The 23,555-nt window shown below is 33.5% G+C and overlaps 1 protein-coding gene across 6 annotated transcripts in view; it reads right to left on the bottom strand.

Moving 5' to 3' along the window:
- The window catches only part of nuf (rab11 family-interacting protein nuf), a 103,675-nt gene that overhangs the window by 31,813 nt on the left and 48,307 nt on the right, over window positions 1-23,555 (bottom strand). For 3 of the 6 annotated variants that reach the window (XM_073091375.1, XM_073091374.1, XM_073091373.1), the window contains 6 exons: window positions 20,328-20,425; window positions 19,945-20,063; window positions 16,413-16,496; window positions 14,499-14,543; window positions 2,193-2,231; window positions 1,345-1,459 (listed from right to left, as the gene is read on the bottom strand). In XM_073091375.1, coding sequence (XP_072947476.1) covers window positions 1,345-1,459; window positions 2,193-2,231; window positions 14,499-14,543; window positions 16,413-16,496; window positions 19,945-20,063; window positions 20,328-20,402 — 477 coding nt within the window. In that variant the 5' untranslated portion in view covers window positions 20,403-20,425. Of the gene's footprint in view, window positions 1-1,344; window positions 1,460-2,192; window positions 2,232-14,498; window positions 14,544-16,412; window positions 16,497-19,944; window positions 20,064-20,327; window positions 20,426-21,875; window positions 22,208-23,555 lie in introns of those variants that run through there. The other 3 variants (XM_073091370.1, XM_073091372.1, XM_073091371.1) reach the window with 2 other exon arrangements.

The raw sequence follows: 23,555 nt of genomic DNA, 5'->3' as shown, positions 1-23,555 counted from the left end.
TTCTCCATAAAGTTCGCCGCTACATTAATTATTTCGTGAACTTCTATCTTATAGGTATTCCGTAATTCTCCTCAATAGGTTTAGACTAATATTAAGAAAAGTTGGTAAAATGCTAGTAAATGAACCCCTCTTTATTTTTAACCCTTTTTGCTAGAGTCCTGTGACAAACTGACAAACAGCTTAGCAAAAGGTTCCCGTAGCCTCTGGCTACGGAACCCTAAAAGCCTGATCCCGTTAGTACGTAAACATAATACACATGTACGGTATTCACATCACCTTGGCATCATCCTCCGGAAGGAAGCTGACATAATTTCCTCGCTTACTTATTCCACAAACAACATGTGTGATAAAGTGTACCGCGTAATGTGACATGGTTTCTTGGAAACCGGTTGTTATCACATAAGTAGGTAACGCAACATTACTAAACTTTAAAGAATTAACGATAGAATTAGTCATAAAACATTAGTAAGTATAGTTTGCGCCAAACTGCTAATCCGCTCTGAAGTTGTTGCGAGCAGGTGTAGTCATACAATTTGCAATGGCGACGCGATTCATTTCTATATTCAGAGCGGACTAGCAGTTTTACGCGAACTATACTAGCTTTGACAAAAAGAAGTGTGTTAATAAGGAAAGTTGTAATATTAAATTGAACGTGACATGTAGAATTGTAGATCATGTGACATATATCTAATTTGATTCTTTGCAACTGTTCAATATTTCAATATACTTTGCAAAGTGTTGCAAAAACTCAATCGTTTATGTCCAAGCTTTAAGGAAAACAATTTAAACACATTTCAAAATCACAATACCTAGTTATATTTTTAATAGGTTACGGTTACGATACGATTTAACGGAAAAAATTATAAACAAAATCGACTAAGGTAGGTATACATAGTATATATAGTTTAGTAAAGATTACTCACTCCTAACATAGATTAGACTCCTAACAAGAAAATGTACCCAGTTTTGAGAATTGAAATAGTTGCGTAAAATAGTTTTGCCACGTCTTAGTGCTAAAATGTACCTAAAATATTTGAAATAATTATTTATTTATTATGTAAATTATGCAGTATTAGTTATTTATTCGTAAATTTTCTCTAAAAATGTTTTTATTTGTCAAGAATTCAAAAAAAGAACTTACTAATAAGACATTTGTTGCTTCATTCAATTTCAAGACGGCGAAGTATCGTTACTAATCTATGATATTACCTACTACGATTCTTAGTTCTTACGCTGAGTAACTATAAAAGGAGGGAGATTAATTGCCCAGTAATGTTCACGTACTAAAGCAACATGTGGATACAAACATAAAGATTTCTCTAGTAAATAAATACAAAAACTTACCCTGTAATTGAGACCCTGTACATCTTCTAGTGAGACATCAGAGTACATGTCGTCCGCCGGCTCCCCGCCCGACCCGCAGCCGGACGAGTTGAAGGACGACGACCGGTACAATTGGCTGAAACAACAGTCCCAGATCGAATTAATCTTGTTAGATTAGTCACAGGTACAGGACATCACAGTACCTTTTAAATAGGCGCCTGAAATGAGTACACGGTGAGTTGCAACTACTAGCGCCATCTTTTGGTGTGTTCCCGATAATAACATATAAGTTGGGATTTATAATGTTTGTTAAAAAGCAGGGTAGCAAGATCATTGTCCCTAAGCGCGCATTGAATATATTGATATTTTCTTACTAATTTAGAAGAAAATAACTATTGTAACGAAAATAAAGTAATTTGGGGGATGGTAACAAATTCTATGTTATGTTTAATAAGTAGTATTTTCTATCAATGTCATGTAATATTTATATGAAAAGGCAAATAAAAAATCTCTAAAATGGTCAAAAGTGTCAAAAGCAAAAAAACATTTAACGCATAAGCTTGAATATGAAAATTGATATAAACTGAAACCCTCAATGCAAAATTGCGCAAGTTGTTATACATAGCGACATCTATGATCCACTTTTTGAATCTTACAACGCCCTCTGGCGAGAAAATTACGAACTACCAAGCTATATATAAAACTTTGTAATACTAAATGTAGATGGCGCTGTACACCCTTGAATGAAACGAGCGTAAAAAAACCTGTTTTCTGAAGTTTTCCTCTCGTACAAAAGTGATGTTTATATATTTTTTTCAAAGATATGCATAAAATTAGATACAAAATCTTATATTTATTGCAATAATTACCTTGCTAAGACATTGGAGCCAATTTGTCTTTTACCAGAGCTGAAACAAAAATACACATTATTAAACAAAAGGAAAAGGAAAGAAAATGCATGGATAGTAATTAATTAAGAACGTACATTATGAAATTTAGAGTTATCGATTAAGGTAAGAAGTAATATGTTATAAGTAAAATTAACTATTTTTATAATATTTTAATCTAAATAATTTGATTTTAGTGTTTAATACAGTTCTTATACTATTATACGCCTATGTAGTTTTAATCTGTTGAACTTTTGTTATCTGTATTTGAATAAAATGAAACATAGTGTATATGAAGAATGTCGTAAAATGCTTTTATAAAATATTTTCATCCATAATTATTTAATAATTAGCGATAGTTAGTTTCGAAGAGGATATTCAACGTCAGTAACTATTTCATAGGGACAGTTGGTATCACCGGCCGCTCGTAACGGGTAACGCCTAATACATAATCGCGGAGTAAAAGTAGGCTTCACAGTGCATAAGCATCAGCAATGAAATAGCGCTGAAGACAATATGGATAGCGCGCGCTAATTACCAAGACATGCGTCCGGTATTCATTTAAATGTTATTATTTTCATCTAGTTTATTAACTTAACACCTAGCGCATCTGGATTATCTAGGATTAAATAATTGGTATAAATCATTTAAGAAAATGATAAAAATAATAAATAGCATTGTTAATAATAATTATTTATTATTCTCTACTGCATTATATATTATGGTCGTTACCTACATACGTAATATTTATATTCATATTATTATATTAATATTTATATTATATATTTATAATATTTATATCATAATAATACAGGGGTATTTATATATAGATTCTTTTATTTAATAAATACAGAAAATAATTAATAAATATTAAATTGGAAATGAACAAAAATCTCCACAGAATAAAAATAATTATTACTAAATATTTACGTCGATGCCTCATAAATTATAAATTTGTTTTTCAGATGTAACTGATTTATTTTATTTTACTCTCTTTAATGTTTTTGACAGGACTTTCACAGGAGTGTGAAAGAGAAATCGACGGGTAATGAAACTTGGCTGCGCATGCGTTGATATTGTGTATGAAAGCGAAGCAATCTGATTATAGGGACTGTAGTAAATTGTGATCGTTAACGCAGATATATACCGGTAACTTTGTTAAGGCAAGACTATTGAAGAGCTCTTGAATTAGAAATTTTCTAGTAAATTCTGCCTTTTCCATAACTGGAGTATACATATTTCATGTTACTCCTGTGGTTAGAGAGTATATCCTCTTCAGAGTATTCAGATTGGTAAGGGCGTGTATGTGTTATGTTGCCTTATTAAGATTATCGAATAGTAGGTAAATCGACCATTATTTTTTAAGGATGTAGGCATTATACAATACAAGTGTGTAAAATACACTATTTACATTTAAATGAAGATGATGGTTATTTAGTTTTACGCATTATATACGTATTAGATTGCAACATAAACAAAGCTAGAAAACAAAACTTGTAAATTATTCTATTCTTATCGTTGCAGTCTTGAGTGGAATGATTTTCGTCGTAAATTTTCTCTTGCATCGATAGAATAATGCAGTGTAAAAGTTACATTCTTTCACAGATTAATTTTCTGGCAGAGTGATCTTCATAGATTGAAAAACAGGTTGATTTCGTTTTCAACACAGCAATAAATTGAAGTGCATATTTTTGTCTTACTATTTACACAAAGAACGAAAAAAACGCTCCATAGAAATTAGCGGGCAGGTTATGTTTATTGAAGAAATAGTGCGATCAATAAAATAAAATTAATAATTACAAAATATTGTGTTTGTTTGTGACATTTTTGTCTGTTTGTCCGTGCGTTTTGTATATATGCAACAGATTATAAATACATTTATTAAGAATCGCGGTATTACACACGACTTGGTTATTATACGTGAATTACTTTCAAACCAGCCAGTAATTTCACGAGTATGAGTAAATTGTCTAAATTGTTACATTACACAATTTTCGTGGCATGCCTATTGAAGTTGTTTATTTTGGCCAAATTGACTAGTTACACACCGGAACAGTTTACAGCGATTTAGGTTATTTTTTGTCGAATCTTTTATTTGATTTTTCCCATCACGCGTATTAGACGAAGCATGCGTATTTTCTTACGTATGTGTATCAAGTATCAACGTATGTAACAATTGCATACTTTTCAGTCGTAGCGGGCACTTTTGGGAGGGCGGCGTAAAAATCACAAAAAATATGGTTAAAACTGTTACAACTAAATAAATTCAAGATTTATATTCTGTTAGTATTTTGCCGATAAATCGGCAAAATACTTACAGAGTACATAAGAAGTAAGAATAAATTCTTCGGACAGGGAACGCATCATGCGTCTCGAGCGGAGTCGAGCGGCATTTTTTGCGCACAACTCAAAAAACGATTTGATTATGTATTGAAAAATAATACCTAACCTAATATAAATTATTGGGCGGACCTATTTTCCCAAAATAGCAAATCTATTTGCGTCCGGGCAGCCAAAACCCACGCTGGGATACTGATACTAAATATCACACCTAAAAGAAGTTTGCGATTGTTAAATTACTCGAATTATCTTTGAATTCCGCGTGCCAGCTCACGTTTCCCCTTACAATGAGTTCTTGTGAGAAGAAAGTGCGAAGCCTAACGCGAACCATTAAATTTAAAGATTAATATCGACACTTTACAACATCAAGATTATGAAAAGTGAAAAATAATGACCGGTTGAATAAATTGCGATCGTCGCCTTGTCTTCCTGCGTTTGTAAACTGTCATAGCACATCACACAATACAATGGAATGGAATGAATACTAAAATTAGGATGCACACTAAAATATTTTTATCGGGATACGATTTTAATATTCATAACTGAGGTTAGTACTAATGTGAACTTGAACTCATTAGATCATATTATTATTATAATATAAGAAAAAAATATGTAGGAGCCGGCATAGAGATAGGTACTTTACATTTATAATTATTTTAGTGAAATGAAAACCAAATAAACGTAGCTCCCAGCATTATTTGAGTATGTGTCCCACATAAAATCGATAACAGATATTTCTCGTCAGTTGTAGGCTAAATTTGATCTTGGAACCGCTGAAATCAGATAAAAGAGAATATCGTTACCTTAATTCGCAAACCAGCCAACTCCACATTTTTTCAAAATGTTTTTCTTATTTATTTTGATTTCGTTGAACGCCATTTAATATCAAAATAAATAAAAAATAAACATGCTGGCAAAACAGGCTGGTTTGCTAATTAAGGTATCGATATGTAAATCGGTATTATTCGGTATTACGACCACATTGGACTTCTAATGACACTTCGAGACTTCTTAGCCATTCTAATTTCTAGGTCTAGTTAATGTAATTTGGTTTTAGACATGGTTTTAGATTGTACTACTCGTATGTAATGGTTACCTTAAAATAAAACACTTTTTTGCGTGTCTTGCATACTTACGAGTATAGATACCAAAATTGTGCTGTAAATTGCAAAGACATTTATAGCCTTGCTTTTAAATGCTTGTGAGTCCTCATTGTTGTTCTGTTTTGACTATGTACAATGAAATAACCCGCGGACTTAATAGACATTTTAATTGCAATACGTGCTGTGGGTACGCAACGCATTATGCTGTTATCACGTCATAACATAACGAATTAGTTTTATACGTTCTTTACACGATAAGCAAGGTACCTACATTATACCAAGTGTACATTATACCAAAGTACATTATACCAAATTTACGTCAATAAAGACGCAAAATCGAACGATTTTTTACACATTTTTCCGTAATTGCATTTACTATGTTTTTTTTTAATTTCTAGTATGTATTCCTGAAGCCGTCAGGAAAGTTAGGTATACCTATATAGAATAAATAAACAATTGGGTTGAATTAATTTGCATAGATGTAACCAACCATCTAAGTTTAATTCATATAAAAGTTATCAGAGCGAAAAATAAGGTTACCAGACTGTAATGTTTAGGGGACACGATTTTTTGTTTCAACTGATAGATTTTCAACAGGTTGGGAAGTAAAAACAGTGTTTACACAATTAACGTTGATGTGTTTTATCGGACTTTAAATGTACATAATATTTTTTAGTAAATAGTGAGTGTAAGTACAATTATATTTTCTTAATTAAGTTTTCTAAGAGGCGTTTAGCGCCAGTATTGGTTTTACACGCGTTTTTCTTCTAATAATATTAGGCCTTTCCCGCGTTTTCAATGTATTTACGATAACATAGTAAATTGTATGGTCTTAGATTAAATTTTTAAGATATTTTTGACATATCTTTATAAACTACCTTTTATTTTATATAGCGCAAAAAATATTAATCCATTCAAAACAGGTAGACAGTCGCTATACATCATTGTAGTGCATAATCTCTATTAGAAATAAGGTTTATTGATAACACTAACCTGTAGGGTCGCTTTCTGTAATGCATGTGAATACCGTTCCGCTCCAGCTTTACGAAAAAAATTAACACTGATTGAATCTACTAATGATATGCTCGCATTTACCGCACGCGACTGCTTTGTTTATATCATCATAATTAATATACTTAAATTGACATGCCACTGAGGGTAAGCTTTTGAATTGTTTGAATAAATCGGTGTATAGGCAATTTTGTTTTTTATTTGTGGAATAGGAATGCGTGCGACGCCGGAACGCACGAGTGGCCGCGAGGAACTGACGCATCAGCGGCCGGTGGTCGGTCGGTGACGGTGGCCGCCGGGCAGCGGTGCCTCGCCTACCGCTAACCATGAATTATCCACGAAGCGATGGCTTGCAACAAAACACGCCGTTATTAAGTTATTTCGTAGCGAATGTACCTACACCGTGCGCGGTTATGTCCGCAATTATTCTTGCGCGTGTACCTAACTAAGGGCACTTGTTACTAATATTAAAATGGAAAAAGATACATAGACAACGCTTCTTATTAACAATTTAATAATTTGATATTTTTTGTTCACGTTATGATTTAATATATGATGAAATCAAAATTATATCTCAACGTTTATCAGGATTGACGGATATTTCTTTAAATATGATGTATGTAATGAGCTCTTCCATTTCTAACTATAATCCAAGGTATATATGACAGATGCCTAAGCTACCTATAAAATTACAAAAAATAGCCATCACATAATTGGCATTAGTAACGGAAGCATGTGTAAAAACGAATCGCTAAGGTGACCATACTTTAAGATAACACGTAGGTAGTCTGTTACACTTTATCAAACATGTTTTAGTTTAGCATTGAATTAAATAGTTTGCCAAAAGGTCAACACTATTAAAAGTAGAGTATTTTTATATGCTTTTTAACTTACCTTGTTACTTCGTAAGTATGTGAGGGTCAAAATTAGCAACTTAATTTTGAACCAGTTAACCCCGATTAAGCTCATTTTTTGCATACATGTTTGGATTGGATGACAATACATGTAGCTTAGTAGCGTGATTCGAAATCCAATATAGAAATCGCCCCAAGCTGTCGGATCCAATTATTTTTTTTGCACTCCCATGATATGGGTATTAAAAGAATGGGTTTCAGAGAAGAATACGAAAACTATTAAAAAGATTTTAAAATGAAAATTTATGGTATAATACATTTGAATTTACCAGATTTTTGAAACGAAGTATAATTTTGATGGTTTAAATTTAAGAGATCTTTCTTACGAGATGAGTTTTTCGGTTTTTAAGCGTTTACTCCAAAACTATCTAAAGTGGTAAAAACTTCAGATCAAACGTGAGATCGAGTACCTAGTATCCTTGACGGTTGTTTGAATATCCTGTCTCATGTCAACCGTTACCACACGATCTTCGATTTGTGATGCTATCTCATTAACAAAACCTTGTCATCTACTGTTTGGGAATCAAATAAATACGTCCCACGCTCTAGTCGCATATAATTTGCACTAGCCAGTAGTAATTTGGTAAATCGTTGTCCGAGGTGTTGCAATAAAACATACTGTTGAAAAATGAGTCACAACTTAAGAAGTTACGTTACAATTGTTACCCACGATGTTGGTGCAATCAACACTATATTTACAAGTGTCCAATTTTAATTGGTTGATTGAAATTCAAGTTTACCTACTCTGTTTTTTGTAGCACATTTTGTAGAATTCTGTTATACGTTTTTTAGAAGGTCGTAAAGAAGATATAGGTACACTAATTTGAGCTACTTATTTGTTTTTTTTTTGACAAAATATTATCTGTGCACGACTTAATATAGTATTATTTTTTTATAATATAAGAGTAGCAGACGAGCATGTAGTATACCTGATGGTAAGTGGCTACTGCCACCCATGGACATCTGTAATCAACCCCAGATAGGATTAGATATTCCTACCTGAGGTCGGCCACAGATGCGCCGCTACCCCTGAGGACTAAGCTGGAACGCTTCAGAAAAGTCTGTCTCCCTTACCACATCCTTCAAACCGAAACACAGCAGCGCCTAACACCGCTGTTATTAGGTACAAATAGGTGTGGCGGTGGTGCCGCCGGAGTCGAACCACAAAGGGTTCTACCACCTTCAAACCTACCTATATTAGGAGCACAGTACATGTGCCCATGAATGGCAATAAAATAAATTAAGATTATTACAAGTCTACGTATATTAAGAAGATATTTAATCTGAAATTAACGTATATTAAGAAGATATTTAATCTGAAATTAGAGATAGATGTAACTAATTTAATGTGAGTAAAACCGACGGATGCCATTCGTCTTATGTCCATACTTAAAATAGTACAATCGAACAAAAATATAACAACAATTACAATTTCTGTAATTGAAATATGCACGGTAATGGGTTACCATTTACTGTTAAGTAAGGGAGCATACTATTGCATGTGTATCTCATTATATACTTTAAACGTTACATTTGTCCAGTAACATGTACCTGTCGTGAATAATACAGGAAGCGCGACACGGTGCCATGCTTTTATGTGGTGTCGTAACGACTTTTTACAACTCTGGCTGTAGATAAACCTAAATATTTTGTGTATACACCTTTATGTTATACGATTATAAAAGAAGTCACGTTGGGCTAGTCGCAAAATTAATCTATTTCGAAAGATAATATGTTAAGCTGTATGCTTATTTAATTCACGTGTTACTCACTGTGATGGTACACACTAATCTCTGAAACCTTTTAAGTGATTTTAATGAATTTACGTTAATGTGCTTGATTGGATTCAGCTTGAAAGATATAATACTTATGAAGATATAATAATACTTTTGGATCTAACAGATGGCCCTGTTTTTTGGATTATTAATTATTTTCAGGATATTCCTGCCACATAAAATGATCTGCGTAGCTCCACTAGTTTATTAATAAATATAGTTCAAAAAACTAAAAAACACGCTTTTATGATAAATTCAACTAAAAAGAAGAAAATAATTTTCAATCTAGGAATCAATTAAGGAACAGTAAATAGTATAATTGTGAAAAAAGCGTGGGGTGCTCCATTTATTAGTTTTCGAAAAGCGCTGAAACTGAACGTTCAAAGTGGATAGAAATCGGGTTCAAAGATTCCGTTACTTAGTAAGATACATACATACATAGCTAATAATTAAAAGCGTGTTAATTAAAAAGAAATAAGACAAGTATTTAAATAACAATGTCTCTCTTACTTTCAATGAATCCTAGTTAGCTTCTTCATTAGCAATCGAAATAGAATATAACATGCAACCACCCCATATTAGGATGCTGCATGTCATAACTTCATGCTAGTGTGACACTACACTACAGACAAGGATACGCGCTAATTTGGACTAGACTTTAGGTACTCGAAGGATTTCTTTAATTCCTAACAAAATAGAACACCCTGTTGTCTAAACTAATGTGAATCCAGATAATTTACTTGAACTACATGACCTATACGAATATAGGTAGAGTTTATGGCGTGCAGTGTCCATTTAACATGAGGTACACTATATGTGATTTTTATAATCATCAGGCAAAAATTTAAATTAATAGGTTTTTAAAACAGGATTGCATGGCAGTGGTGAATTGGGTTGCAAGCGCCTTTGCTATTGCGTAAAAAGTTACTTTTCCACCATAAAACTTCATCTAATGACGGTTACTCAAGCGGGTTTAAATCTGAATTGAAAGTATGATGAAAAAGAGACGCTCATTAACGACACGCGGAAACGAATTAGACGATGCGGTGCGTTCCATATTTATTAATTGCACAATTTTCAACCGCCATTTTTCAGCTGTGGTCGCAATTTTATCGGAACAAAAGTATGGCTGGTTATACAACGTGTCGGGGAAGTAGATCATTATAAGACTGACATAGAATGATGAGATTGTGGCAATTGTTCGTGTGACAAATGTATTATACCTAGTATATTACGATGTATTGGCATTTTAAGTAATATTTCAAAGTTGTAAAGGTTATGAAATAATTTTAAATTAGCGCTTTTTATCAAGAAAACCTTATAGAAGTGAAGTGGGTACTTTTCCAGGACCCTCGTATAAATTGAAAAAACTTGAAAATATTAAAATAATAATCTAAATATACATAACTCAAAGGTGACTGACTCTGCCATAGTGATCTATCAACGCACAGCCCAAACCACTGGACGGATCGGGCTGAAATTTGGCATGCAGGTAGATGTTATGACGTAGGCATCCGCTAAGAAAGGATTTTGATCAATTCTACTCCCAAGGGGATAAAATAGGGGATGAAAGTGTGTATCTTCTTAGTTAATATTTCGTAACGCGAGCGAAGCCGCGGGCAAAAGCTCGTAGGTAATATGTGACGTGTCTCTCTTGCAACATGTTTGCTATTGCCAATAATCAATGTAGACATATGTATCCTAGTATTTTCAACGATTCAAAATTAACCGTTGTTACGTAGGATATCATCAGTAACACACATTGTACGTTAGCGTTGAGCAAGCAGTGGCCAGCGAGGTGGAACAGCAGTTCACTTTCTTGATGAGAAACGAATGTGGCAGCGATGCACATACTGCTAACGGATTATTATAATACAGACAATAATCACAGAAGATTTGCGTTTGAATAAATAAATTAGTATATAATTAAGATACAAATGTACACAAATATTATTCGTTTTGTTAAGTTTAGATATATATTTTTCTGTAAATTTTAATAGTGAATTGTGTATACAGCTTTAGGGGCATTACAGGTCTTAAAAATAAATAAAATCGACTATATTTAAAGACTTTTTTCATGAAGTTAGAAAATAACAGTTGGACTATTTACTATAGATATATTTTTCAATTTAATATAATATAGACTACGTAACGTAATGTTTAAGTTATGTACCAGAACGTTTTCACAGTCATATCTGTGCATGAGAGCATCAAATGCACAGAGATGAGTCATTGATTATCTGAAAATAGTTGCCACTACATTGTTCACACTTCACAATAGCCCACTACAGCTGTAATGTGTACATTCAGAACTACACTCACGTTATTATTTGACGATGCTGTAGAATATATTGGGCATAGATAATTATTATAGCAATGCAGTGCATATTTTTAAAGGTTTCTCAAAAGTACAGGAAATAAGTATGCGTCCGGTTGGAATAGCTGAAATTTGCCAAACACACTGTCGTGCGTTTAGATTTAAATTATAATATATTAAAAAACATTTCTCTTTATTTTTATGCGCAATAAAGCTTGAATCGCAAGAAAAAATATTAAAGCTCATTTAAAATACCGTGAACGTTTTCCTATGAAATCTGCTGACTGAACATCCAAAACACTATATTATTTTTAATTTTTTGGACGAAAATATTGTACAGTCAGCGTCATATAGTACGTAGCAGTCAAGATTACCAAATACATGGAAACATTCAATATGACCATTAAGAATGGCTCAACCAAAGCGATCAAAATGTTCAGACCATCCTCCGTGTACAAATATACCGGAGCACGCACAACACCAAATACTTGATAACATCCAAGTCGGCATTAGTACCGTGACAACCACAACGCCACTGGTTGCCTAACAGCCAAAGTGTCCAAAACTATGAAGCAACCAAAGTATTCAAAAATATGTAGCACCCAAGTAGCTAAAAATATAGCAACACATAATAAAAATGGACTTTATATGACATGCAATAAAGTTCATTGTGCATCATTTTTTCCGATAAGTAAATTGATTAATCATTGACATTGGTCAAGTGCAAGTCATATATGTCAAATGAAGTGGTGCTTCAATGCTTGCTTTGATATATTTAATTCAAAAGCCGAACTAATGTCAAACGATTTCCATTGCGATTGCTATTAAGTTAGACAATAAGGGCGCAGTTTATACAAATTGGGCGGTCCTATCGCTAAAAAAAAAAAAAACTCATCGGGTGTTAAAAATATATTTTTATAGGTTTAATTATATTTATTTCCTAATTAGAATCGTGTGTAGCCACCGTCTGCTAGAATTACATCAGAAAGACGTCTTCGCATGGATTGTACCGCATTGTAGCAAAAATTGTCTCCTCTCATGGACTCCCAAATTTCTTCAGCATGAGTTCTTAAATTTGCGGTGGTTCGCGCTCGAGTACTGTCCCACACTTGAACCATTTTGCCCCATAAGTTTTCTATCGGGTTTAGGTCGGGGCTATGAGGTGGCATCGAAATTAACTCCAGGTCTCGGTTACCTTCCAAGTAATTTTGAACAATTCTGCAGTTATGCACGGAACTGTTATCTTGGACAAATCTAATCCTTTCATGTGGAAAAAAAATCCTGGCGGTTGGAAGCAAAACGTTTTCTAGGATGTCTTTATATCGGAGACCAGTCATTCTTCCTCCCACCTCGACTAGCTCTCCCGGTCCGCTTTGGGTCATCCATCCCCAAAATCCTAAGGTGATGCGACCACTGCGATTGTTAGGGAGAACATTTCTTTCATCATACCTTGTGTTCGATGTTCGGTATAGAGATAACCGTCCCTGGGCAGATGAACAAAAAACTTTTTCATCTACAAATATCACATTATCAAAATTGTAATTTAAGTAATTTCGTGCGAATTGTAAACGTTGCGCTTTAAGCCTCGGCGTTAATATAGGCTTTTTAGCTGGAATACGATGGCGTAACCCATTTTCTCGTAGACGTCGTCTTATTGTGCTCTGTGATATGCCAAATTCCACACATATATTCCTGGAGTTTATAAATCGATTACTTATAGCTCGCTGCACTATATTTCTATCCTGAGTTGTACTTGTTTTACGTGGACGACCAAACGAGACATGGTTACGCACTGCACCATCACTTTGCCATCTTTCTAACCAACGGTATACGGTGTTTCTCTAAAAGAAAGAAAAAATATTTGAATAGATGCGAATAATTCGATAGGTAGGTAGCTCATTTAAAGCGATACTTACGGATATTCCCAGTTCATTTGATATATCTGTTACAAGGAAACACCTTCCTCCTTCAAATATATAATTCGATGTTTTGTGGTTTCATTAATACGATATGTAGCCATATTTATGCCACGAAGCACTAATATTGCATCAATAGATATAATTTGTAACTTGCCTTAGTATTAAACTTGACATTGATTTGAATTATAGATATTGACATACAATGATAAATAATAGAACGACATGCCAATAACATTAGGTTGCCTAAAGAGGTTTTCATATTTGAGAAACTGTTTATTTCTATAACAAGTAAAGTAGTTTATTTTTCTAATGTTCCATATATTTGAACGCTTAGGATGCTTGGATACCATTGGCGAGATGACTGTAACTATGTTTATGGTGTTTTCACTGAACCGATGTATATGGCATTTTAAACGTCTCGGCCCTTTGAGCGACTATATTGTTGTCAACAATAAGGAACCTTTGCTTGTACCGATATTATCGACTTTTTGGTTGCGTCTATTTATTTGTATATCCTGAGTGTCTCTTACTATTTGACGCTGACTGTACTTATATTTACTTCATCTTGTTTTAATTTATTTATAAAGGTGTTTATACTCGTAACTATAAAACAATACAATACCTTAATATGTTTTGTAGTTAATAGATGAATATGGAATAAATAATAGAGTTTAGTATACAGGATGGTTCGATTATATAAAATTATAAATGGGAGAAAATAAACTAAAAACAAAATATTACTACACAGGGTGGTTCGATAATTTAAAATTATAAATGGGAGAAAATAAATTAAAAACAAAATATTACTACACAGGGTGGTTCCATAATTTAAAATTATAAATGGGAGAAAATAAACTAAAAACAAAATATTAGAAAATAACAGAAAGAAAAGAAAATAAAAGTGCTTACTGTCTCATGGAGCCCCATCGACGGTGTGGTAGATTCTCTTGGTGGCTACGAAAGAGAACACACACATAAGATAACGAAAACAAAACAAAAAGAACTGAAATATAACATAAATACAATACAAACGAATACATAACACAAACAAGAAAAGTAAGAAACAGGATAATAAATTAATGCAAATAATGTATTTACTCGTATTAAATACCTACATTTAACAGTAGGTGAGGTTTTATGTAATTTGATAAATATATAAAGTATTCATAAGTAATGAACTTTGCAAATATGGCGTTTCTTAGAGACAACTTCTGTAAACTATTGTATGTTTGTATGTAAAACACGTTTAAGTATTGTATCTACCTATTCCATAAGAACTATATACTAACTTAGATCTTTACTAAGGCACACAGTTTTAAGTGCAATAATAGTAAAAATAATTTAATTGTCACTATTTTATTCAACGAAATTAAATCTTTAAGAATTACAGAAGGTACGATGCATACCAGTTACAAGTTACCTACGATGCCATAGATTAGTAAAGTTTACTCACTCCTAACAAGAAAATGTACCCAGTTTTGAGAATTGAAATAGTTGCGTAAAGAAGTTTTGCCACGTCTCCGTGCTAAAATGTCCCTAAAATATTTGAAATAATTATTTATTTATTATGTAAATTACGCAGTATTATTTATTTATTCGTAAATTTTCTCTAAAAATGTTTTTATTTGTCAAGAATTCAAAAAAAGAACTTACTAATAAGCCGTTTGTGGCTTCATTCAATTTTAAGGCGGCGAAGTATCTTTACTAATCTATGTACGATGATTTAACAGTTAGGTACCTATACATATTAAGTTGTACTTGGATGACATACATAAAATGAGTGTCTTCATTTCAATGCGACGAAGACCCCGACAAAAAATGTAATCCTTATTTTTGGCGCGATTAACAGTAAAGTAATTAACATAACGTTAACTTTTGTGCTCTGTTACTTTGTTAGTACAAATTATAACGACCATAATATTATATCTCGTATAAGACCGGTTTAACTGTGAGAACCTTTGTTTACAATACTACAAACAAAGACTTAAATGCACGGTGTTTGTGTAATTTGTATTATTTTGTTCGTATACTCATTCACGGGTTTCCTCTAAGAGTAAAATTGGTTTAGGCCATAGTCAACTGTGTTGGCTAAGGGCGAATTGGTAGACTTCACACACCTCTGAGAATTTTTTTTTATCGAGTAGTAAATTTAAATATGGCCGTAATTTGAATAATGGTAATTCTCGGAACAAAATACTATATATTATTTTTTTATAATTCGTTTCAATGAGGTATAATCTTAGTCTAAGGTGTATGTATAAAATGACCTCCCAAAATATTATGTGTGAAAAATATATAAACACAAGTAAGAAACTAATCAATTATATAAATGAGGAATATTGTTAAAGTTCACTTAATTATTAAACAAAACTTGAAACAAAACAATACCTATGACTATGATTATCGTTGTAATTCTGTTTTATTCAGTAAATTATTCTCATATCATTTGAAAGACGCACTGAAGATTACTTTATACTTTTTAAACAATAAACTTCCTACATAACAAAGTTACGTAGGTAAATATGTATCAGGATTCATTTTCATTGTATGTACAGATATTTGTTTAGACTATTTTACAGCGCATCATTTGCTTTTGTTTTAGGAGTGTCTATACTTTGAGTTCTATTACGTTGAGTTCTATTACGCTGAGTTCTATGAGTTTTGAGTTCTATGCTCAATACCACCCAATTTTTTCTAAATTCGAATTTTTATGCAATTTAAGATACCTATTAGATATAAAGATACCTAAACGCTTACGGGTGCTATGGAGGCATGAAATATATTTATTATGTGCATTGTGCATGAAGCCCCATAACTTATTACCTAGGTGGGGTCCGCCTTAGGCTGGTACGTGTCCAGGAATGTCGATTTAAAGGGTTTCCGGGACTCCTTGTGCCGTTTTCTGATCTGTGAACAAAAATATTTTTCAAAAGAAAGTTTCATTATATTGTGGTGCAAGAATCATTCAAGAAGAAAATCTTTAGACCCATATTTTGCATAAAAATTCAATGTTTACAGGACAGGACAATCTGTACTGATTCTAGAATAACTCCTGTTTTTAAGCTCTACTCGTTTTGTAGAATACCTGTACACAATACCGTCTATTTTATTATTTTCGCAATTTTTATACGATAGAAAATTATATTCGTGCGAAAAATTAAGAACTATATCCACAGGCGTAGTTGCAACAGAAAAAAAATACTTTTATTATTTTTACAGGCTGTGATCTTCACAAGGCAGAAGGCAGGTTATAAGAACCATAAAATTATATGTTGTGACGATATTATGATTACCTTTTAGCAATAAGCATTATTTTTGCTGAACTAATTTCAGCTTAAGCAAAGAAAATAGATTACAGAGGATTAACTGGCGTAAAGAAACCTACGACACAATCGTGTGATTGGATCAAAATAAAGCTTGTATGACGATAATAATAGAACCTTGACTTTTTATTTAAGATCAGCCGGTCTGAGTCATTTAGTGCCTACTTGATCCTGCTTAGGAATACACTGATAAGAAGTATATCTTAGTCCGTTATAAGTTATTGTTAGTTTATGTTCAAACTCAACAGCACTTGTAGTCCAGCCATCATAGTAGAATTACTATGGGTATTACTATTACTATGGGCATTACTATTACTATGGGTATTACTATTACTATGGGTATTACTATTACTATGGGTATCTCGAATTCCGAGGTGAATACCTCGGAAGTCGAGATACCCAGCTGTAAGTCTGTAAATACTTGTATATTGACACCATAGATATACTACTAATGGTAGTATATCTATGGTCTATATATCTAGTATATAGACCATAGATATACTGTATAGTCTGTCTGTATAGTCTATCTATCTATATCGATGATTGACACCTTAAAAGTTGTGTTAAAACCTAAATACGGTAGGGTGTACGCAACTATTAAATTTCAAGGTCAAAGGTCACAAAAATCGTTCTTTTGCGCTTTTTTTTTTGTAAATATCTCATTTCCCATGGGTTTTTTGATATTTGTATTTATTATCAATATTGTAGAATACAAAATTCTCTACAAATATTTTTACAATTTTTTTTTATCGGTGAACCTTTCTCGAGATAGGGGGCGGAGAGCGCGCGGTCACACGATCACTTCAGGTCAACCGGTGCCTCCGGTCGAAAACGCGCCATATATAGTTGATGAACTATCGATAAATCAATGATTATAAATATTTATTAGATTATAACTATTATATTATATCATTTTTTTCCTAACCTATCCTCTTTTTATTCAGTATTAATTTACTTAACAACACTTACCTGCCCATGTAATTGCAGAATTGTTAATGAAAATATAGGAATTATATTTGAATTTTAACCTAATTTCACCTAGATGTGTAAAACCCTACGTCCATTACAGAACAGCGGTTATATATTTATATCCAGTTTGTTTTCCAAAGCTTTATAAGTGAATCACAAACTTTTACATTAACTATGCGAAATCTAATACTCGTGCGGACAATATCCATGAAAAGGAATATTCAGTTTTCGGTTCACGTATTAATTTATGGATATCAGAGCTTCTTAGTTACGCTAGTGCTTTTAATGACCCATTAGCACCGTGGGAATGTTTAACCCCCTTGAAACTCCTCATTAAACGACTTCGAAAAAGAGAGGAATATATGCTTTTTCTTTAATGGCTACATGGAGCTTATCGAAGATGGTAATAGTAAACAAATAGAAAGCAACTCTTTGTAAAATCTGAAAAACAGCCGACGCAATTTTAAACATTTTTGTGTTGAGATAGACGTTTTCAGAAATAACATGGGATAATTTTTACCCCGGAAATATGTAGAGTTCCCGTAATTCTCAAAGGTTATTTAAGATAATGGTACACGAACATTGCACATACATCGTCCACATGATGCATGTAAAGTTAAATTATCTATACTATTTTTTATGGGACCATTGACCGCTTTAATCTTATTTTACTTATTTTATTATGCCGCTTTTATATGGCTAATAAAAGTAATGTCTACGCCCGTGTGTAGCATTGCTTCCGTTGTTTATCTATGTTTATAACTAAGAATACTAATGAATGTGTATGAATTTCCACTTATTCTGATTAAAAACTATACGCCTCATTGCCATGCTAAAATTAGACGTATGTAAAAGCAGTAATTTAGGCATCAAAAACAGCAATTGAAGAAAGATTATATCATTGCGACAAATTTTAAAAGTGCGAGAGACAATCATTTTTTTTTTATCTTACTATAGGCTTATTATCAATAATGCAAATTAATTCCAAAGGTACTCTTGAAATATTTGACAAAGAATTGAAATAAATTCTTAGAGATTGCACTTCTTTTAAATATTTTTCGTGATCTCTTTTGCAAGTAATGTCGTCTGGCGTGCAAGAAAAACCCAATTTCGTGATATTTGCAAACGGAATCACAGACATTCTATTATTTCCATTCATAAACGCAGACAGTTCGGCGTCGTTTTTGTAAAGGTCACTGTATTGGAGTAATTCCAAGTGTAGCCAAGCTGGAGCCAAGGCTTTGAAAAACTTTCATGTTATATGTTTTCATTCTTTGGTTAGGCCTATTGTTAGATCAAGGTCAAATATGGGTAAAAAGGAGTAAACTCTAACAAATTATGTTTATTTGCCCTTTCAGCAGAATAGTACAGTAGATAAGGTCAAAACGGTCAAGTTAAGAACCGTCAAACTACAACTTGATTCTATTTGCCAATAAAAATAACGTTAAGAAAGCTACGTAAAGTAATTCCTACTTAGAAAACCTACATAGAGAGTGCTCTCTATAAAGGTTGTAAAGTGTGTAATGCTAATTGGCCAGCTACTTGTTCATTATTGACTAGTAGCCTTGCCTATTTTTTTTTTATTTACGAGGGGGAAACCTTCAAAGGTAGCCGGTGCCGTGGGAGCGACGCAGGGTTATGTGGGATTCTAACCGCACTAAAACCCCCCCGGTGGCCGTCCTCGGCGCTGCTCGGCTCCGGGATCTCCAAAGGAACGCATCCGGAGCGCGTTGCCGCGTCGGGCTCCGCCCAGGTGAGCTTGGCGTTCGCCACCTCGTCTGGTGCGTACGACGATATGCGACCACACATACAGCCGTCCTTCCCGGGGCCGGGCGGTTTGAGCTCCCACTCTTGCCGCCCGCAACCCCGGAAGCCCTCTTTTAGTCGCCTCTTACGACAGGCAGGGGATACCGTAGCCCTATTTTGGTCCCGACATTACAGGGACAAATAGAGTAGCCTAGCCTAGCCTAGTAATAAGTAAAATTTGGAAAAAAAATTAAGAAATATATTTGCAAAGGCACAATCCATTGAGGTGTCACTACTAGATTTTTAAAACTGCTTACGTGTTAGCGGGTGCATCTACGTCTCCTTCGCCGTAGCACTCGAAGTTTTCAGCGTCTGATATGGAGTTGCCGGGGCTGGAGTCCACTGGGTCCGACTGGCCAGCTGAGTCTGAACCGTTCTGAAAATTATAAACATTTCGTTACAATTTTATCTAAAATTGTTCTTTACATAAATAAATACTGTTTGTTTAAAAATTGTATTTGTATAACTGTAATTATATGTTTTAATAAGATTAAATATTTTTTCAAAACTTTAAAGAAAATAGTGGTAATTCGGAATGAAAAACGAAATAAAATATTTCAAGGAATATTAAATATTAATTATTTATAATGGCTGTCAAAGAAATAAGAAAAAACTTATTTGTATTAAAAAATATTAGTACCTGTAATTTTCTAGGGAGGTTTCCGGGGGATGAGCGTGGCGACTTGGTCCTTTGGAACACACTGGGCGCCATCATGACCGCCACAGGCACCTTCAATCCTGGAATGAATAACGTTGTACCAATTAATTAAAATAATAATTAGGTAAATAATAGAACGTAACGCCTTAGCGTAATCGTTTCCGTTACAAAAATCGTAAAACCAATCTTTTTTCCTATAATGGCGTGCATGAAGAATTTTCACTTCGATTAAAAAGTAATTAACACGTTACACGTAATGTTTAATTTATTGTGTTATTTTTCAGTATATAAACTACTCTGTCTTTATGCAAAGTATGACTAATTTTGATGTTTGTGGTGTATAATAATAAACGCCAATTGCATTGCATTTAATAAACAAAATGACAATAATTACTCTATAGAAGTCATTTGTTTATATACGACGATTGAAGAAAAGACATAGGTGTTTGACCTAGATGTAAACACCTCTCTACAAGTGACGCAACATACTCGAACATCAGTATTCTCCATACCACAAAAGACCCTGTAAAATATAATACAACATTTTTGACAGTTTTACGTAAATCTTGACGAATAGTTCGCGAAGGAAGGAAATAATACGAGCATTACATAACTAGCCGGAACAGTGCGGTGCTGTATGGAAAGTGAGCGAGTGAAAGACTAGTGTTTTCTTGTACAGAATCTTTCGTACACGTTGCGCAAGATAAATATAACAGGTAACGTCCGATAAGATAGCCATTGTAATCCAACGCTGATTACTATTACTCGCTGTAGATAAGAAACATCTATCAGAAGAAGTTTCAAACAAGTGTTTGAGAAACAAAAACGTGGGTATAAACTCAATTTATTAGCAGTGTAACAAATGCGTAAACAGGAGGTATTTATTTTATGAAGGACATTTAGCACTTATGTCAGACGTGTAATGTAAAAAACGAGAGTAAAAAAATATAAAATAAACAAATCTCATGTAATTGAATGCGAATAAAGATATATCAAACCACAAAATCCCGGCTGCTTGAAAATATACCCTTATTCATGTCCAAAATTTAGACGAATCTAACGACACGTCATTGTCTAAATTCGTCAAGCCGTTTGGGCTGCGGGGTGAAAGAAAGAATGCAAAGCTATGCAATGCTAAAGAAAGATGCATACGTACGTTGGAAAAACAATTAACACAGTTTATTAGCAGTATAACAAATACGTAGTAGTAAACAACAGGTATTTAATTGTATGAAGGACATTTAGCACGTACGAGTATATCAGATAAATAATATAAAGTTAAGTTACATAAAGTAGAAAGGGGGAAAGTACTCTGTTAAATCTGAAGCAATTATCAATTTCCTTAACTCTTTAAAAATATTTTATTAAGTACACAGGTACGGAAACTTTTAAAGAAGTTATTATATACACTTAATAAAGTTCAGTTTGAAATGATTAGAGGTTCAAATGATTGAAAATCTTAAGACTATTGTGAGACTGTTTGAAAATTGGAAAGGTATTACGTTTCGCGAAAACTAAATAAAATCGCACCATTAACAGCTTCGTTGAGCAATCGACACAGGCAAAGCAAGAATCGAGCGAGGAGGACCAGCGCATTCCACCAGGCCTCGAGCAGCCGCGCGGCTTCGATGACGTCACTCCGGAGTACCACCACCACCTCCGACACATACGTCAACATTGAGATACACTGTGCATTCAGTTTTCACTTTATCCACACACTAACGTTTGTATGTCATTGTATACTATAATACTTTCAGAAATATTGCTTCTACAGTTTCTTGATACTTGATCCTCAATTTACAGTTAACACTTTTCATGGTCGTTGGCATTGTAATTATCTTAATAAATAAATCGTGGACTTATTCTTTTTAAACTTTGTGCATATAATTTAATAGATCTACTTGTAATAAGGCCCTTGATCTTCAATGTATCCCTCTACAGTTTAAACTTTTCATGCTTCTCCTAATTTGTTATATTTAATTTATAGTCTGGTTTATGAGATATGTTGCTGCACTTCTTTGCTTGTAGTATGTTGCTGATTATTAAATTTTCCTTTTCTACATAATCTGTTCTTGTATTTTACATACACTTATACGTTTACTTAAAAACTCTTGTTGGAAACATCCATGTCAACATCACATTTAGTACACACATTTATTTAGTTCTATACAAAGATTTGTCTGATTAAATTCACATTTCAGTTATTTTTATCATCGTTACTGTAAATTTCAAACCGAGCATAGGAATCCGATAAGAGAACTGTGTTATCGGGTTGCGGTAAAAGGTGTGACCGGATTTGAACGCACCACGATAATATTGCTTTAAAAATAGCAGTTCACGTAAAAGGTATTTAGTCTAGCAGACTCCGCGAAGAACTGACGTGTCGCTTATCTTACCGTCAGTCTGGAAGAAAGTAATAGTTTAATGAAGGCGTTGATTACATGTCAATAAGTATACTATAATTATATGTTTACTGGAAAATGACCGGCTGGTGCAAGCTGCACTTGTGCGGCTTCACGCTCTCTGCACAGCTATCTTAACGAAATTTTCCATTGAAGTTCTTATTTATGTGCTGTCTAAAACACTAAGCTTGAATGTTCAATGGACATCATGTAACTGGAAAACAAAATAATGTAAGTCAACAGCCTCTGGAAGCCTCTTCTTACATCTTGTAGTAGAAAGGAGACATTTAGTAGGTCTCAGATTCCAGGTTGCGTAATAAAGCCGTATAAGTAATTCACATTAGGTTTAAGTATTTCCAGTAAAAGGTCTTATTGCCATGACATGTAGAGCATTTCGAACGAAACAATTTATTTACGTATCTTGTGTTGTTACATGAAGCAAGTGAAAACACCGACAAACGATTTCCTCACGAACATTTGCGTAAACATTTGGTCGTATAGACCATTCATCGATGGATTTGATGAACACAGAACAAATTTTATTAAAATATTAGAGCTTGGTTTAATTATGTCCTTGTTTTACGGATTGTCACTTCTGGGTTTTGGTTCAACATTTTATTTGATCTTGCCGTAGTCAAAGTAGACAATTCCTTCATATTTTTAGGACAAATATCATGGAAACTATCTTCATTCAACTGATATATTTTTAAACCAATAGATATTTTAAAAAACACCAGTTAAATATTGTAAAATACGCAACAGACCTGTACAAGTCATCGTACTCAACAATTTAAATTCTCATTCCGCC

The sequence above is a fragment of the Epargyreus clarus genome, unplaced genomic scaffold (genome assembly GCF_041222505.1).
Source record: "Epargyreus clarus isolate Ecla_fem2 unplaced genomic scaffold, WU_Ecla_fem_2.2 ptg000034l, whole genome shotgun sequence".
NCBI lineage: Eukaryota > Metazoa > Arthropoda > Insecta > Lepidoptera > Hesperiidae > Epargyreus > Epargyreus clarus.
Note: the sequence above shows the minus strand (reverse complement) of the source record. Positions and strands in the feature narration are given on the sequence as shown.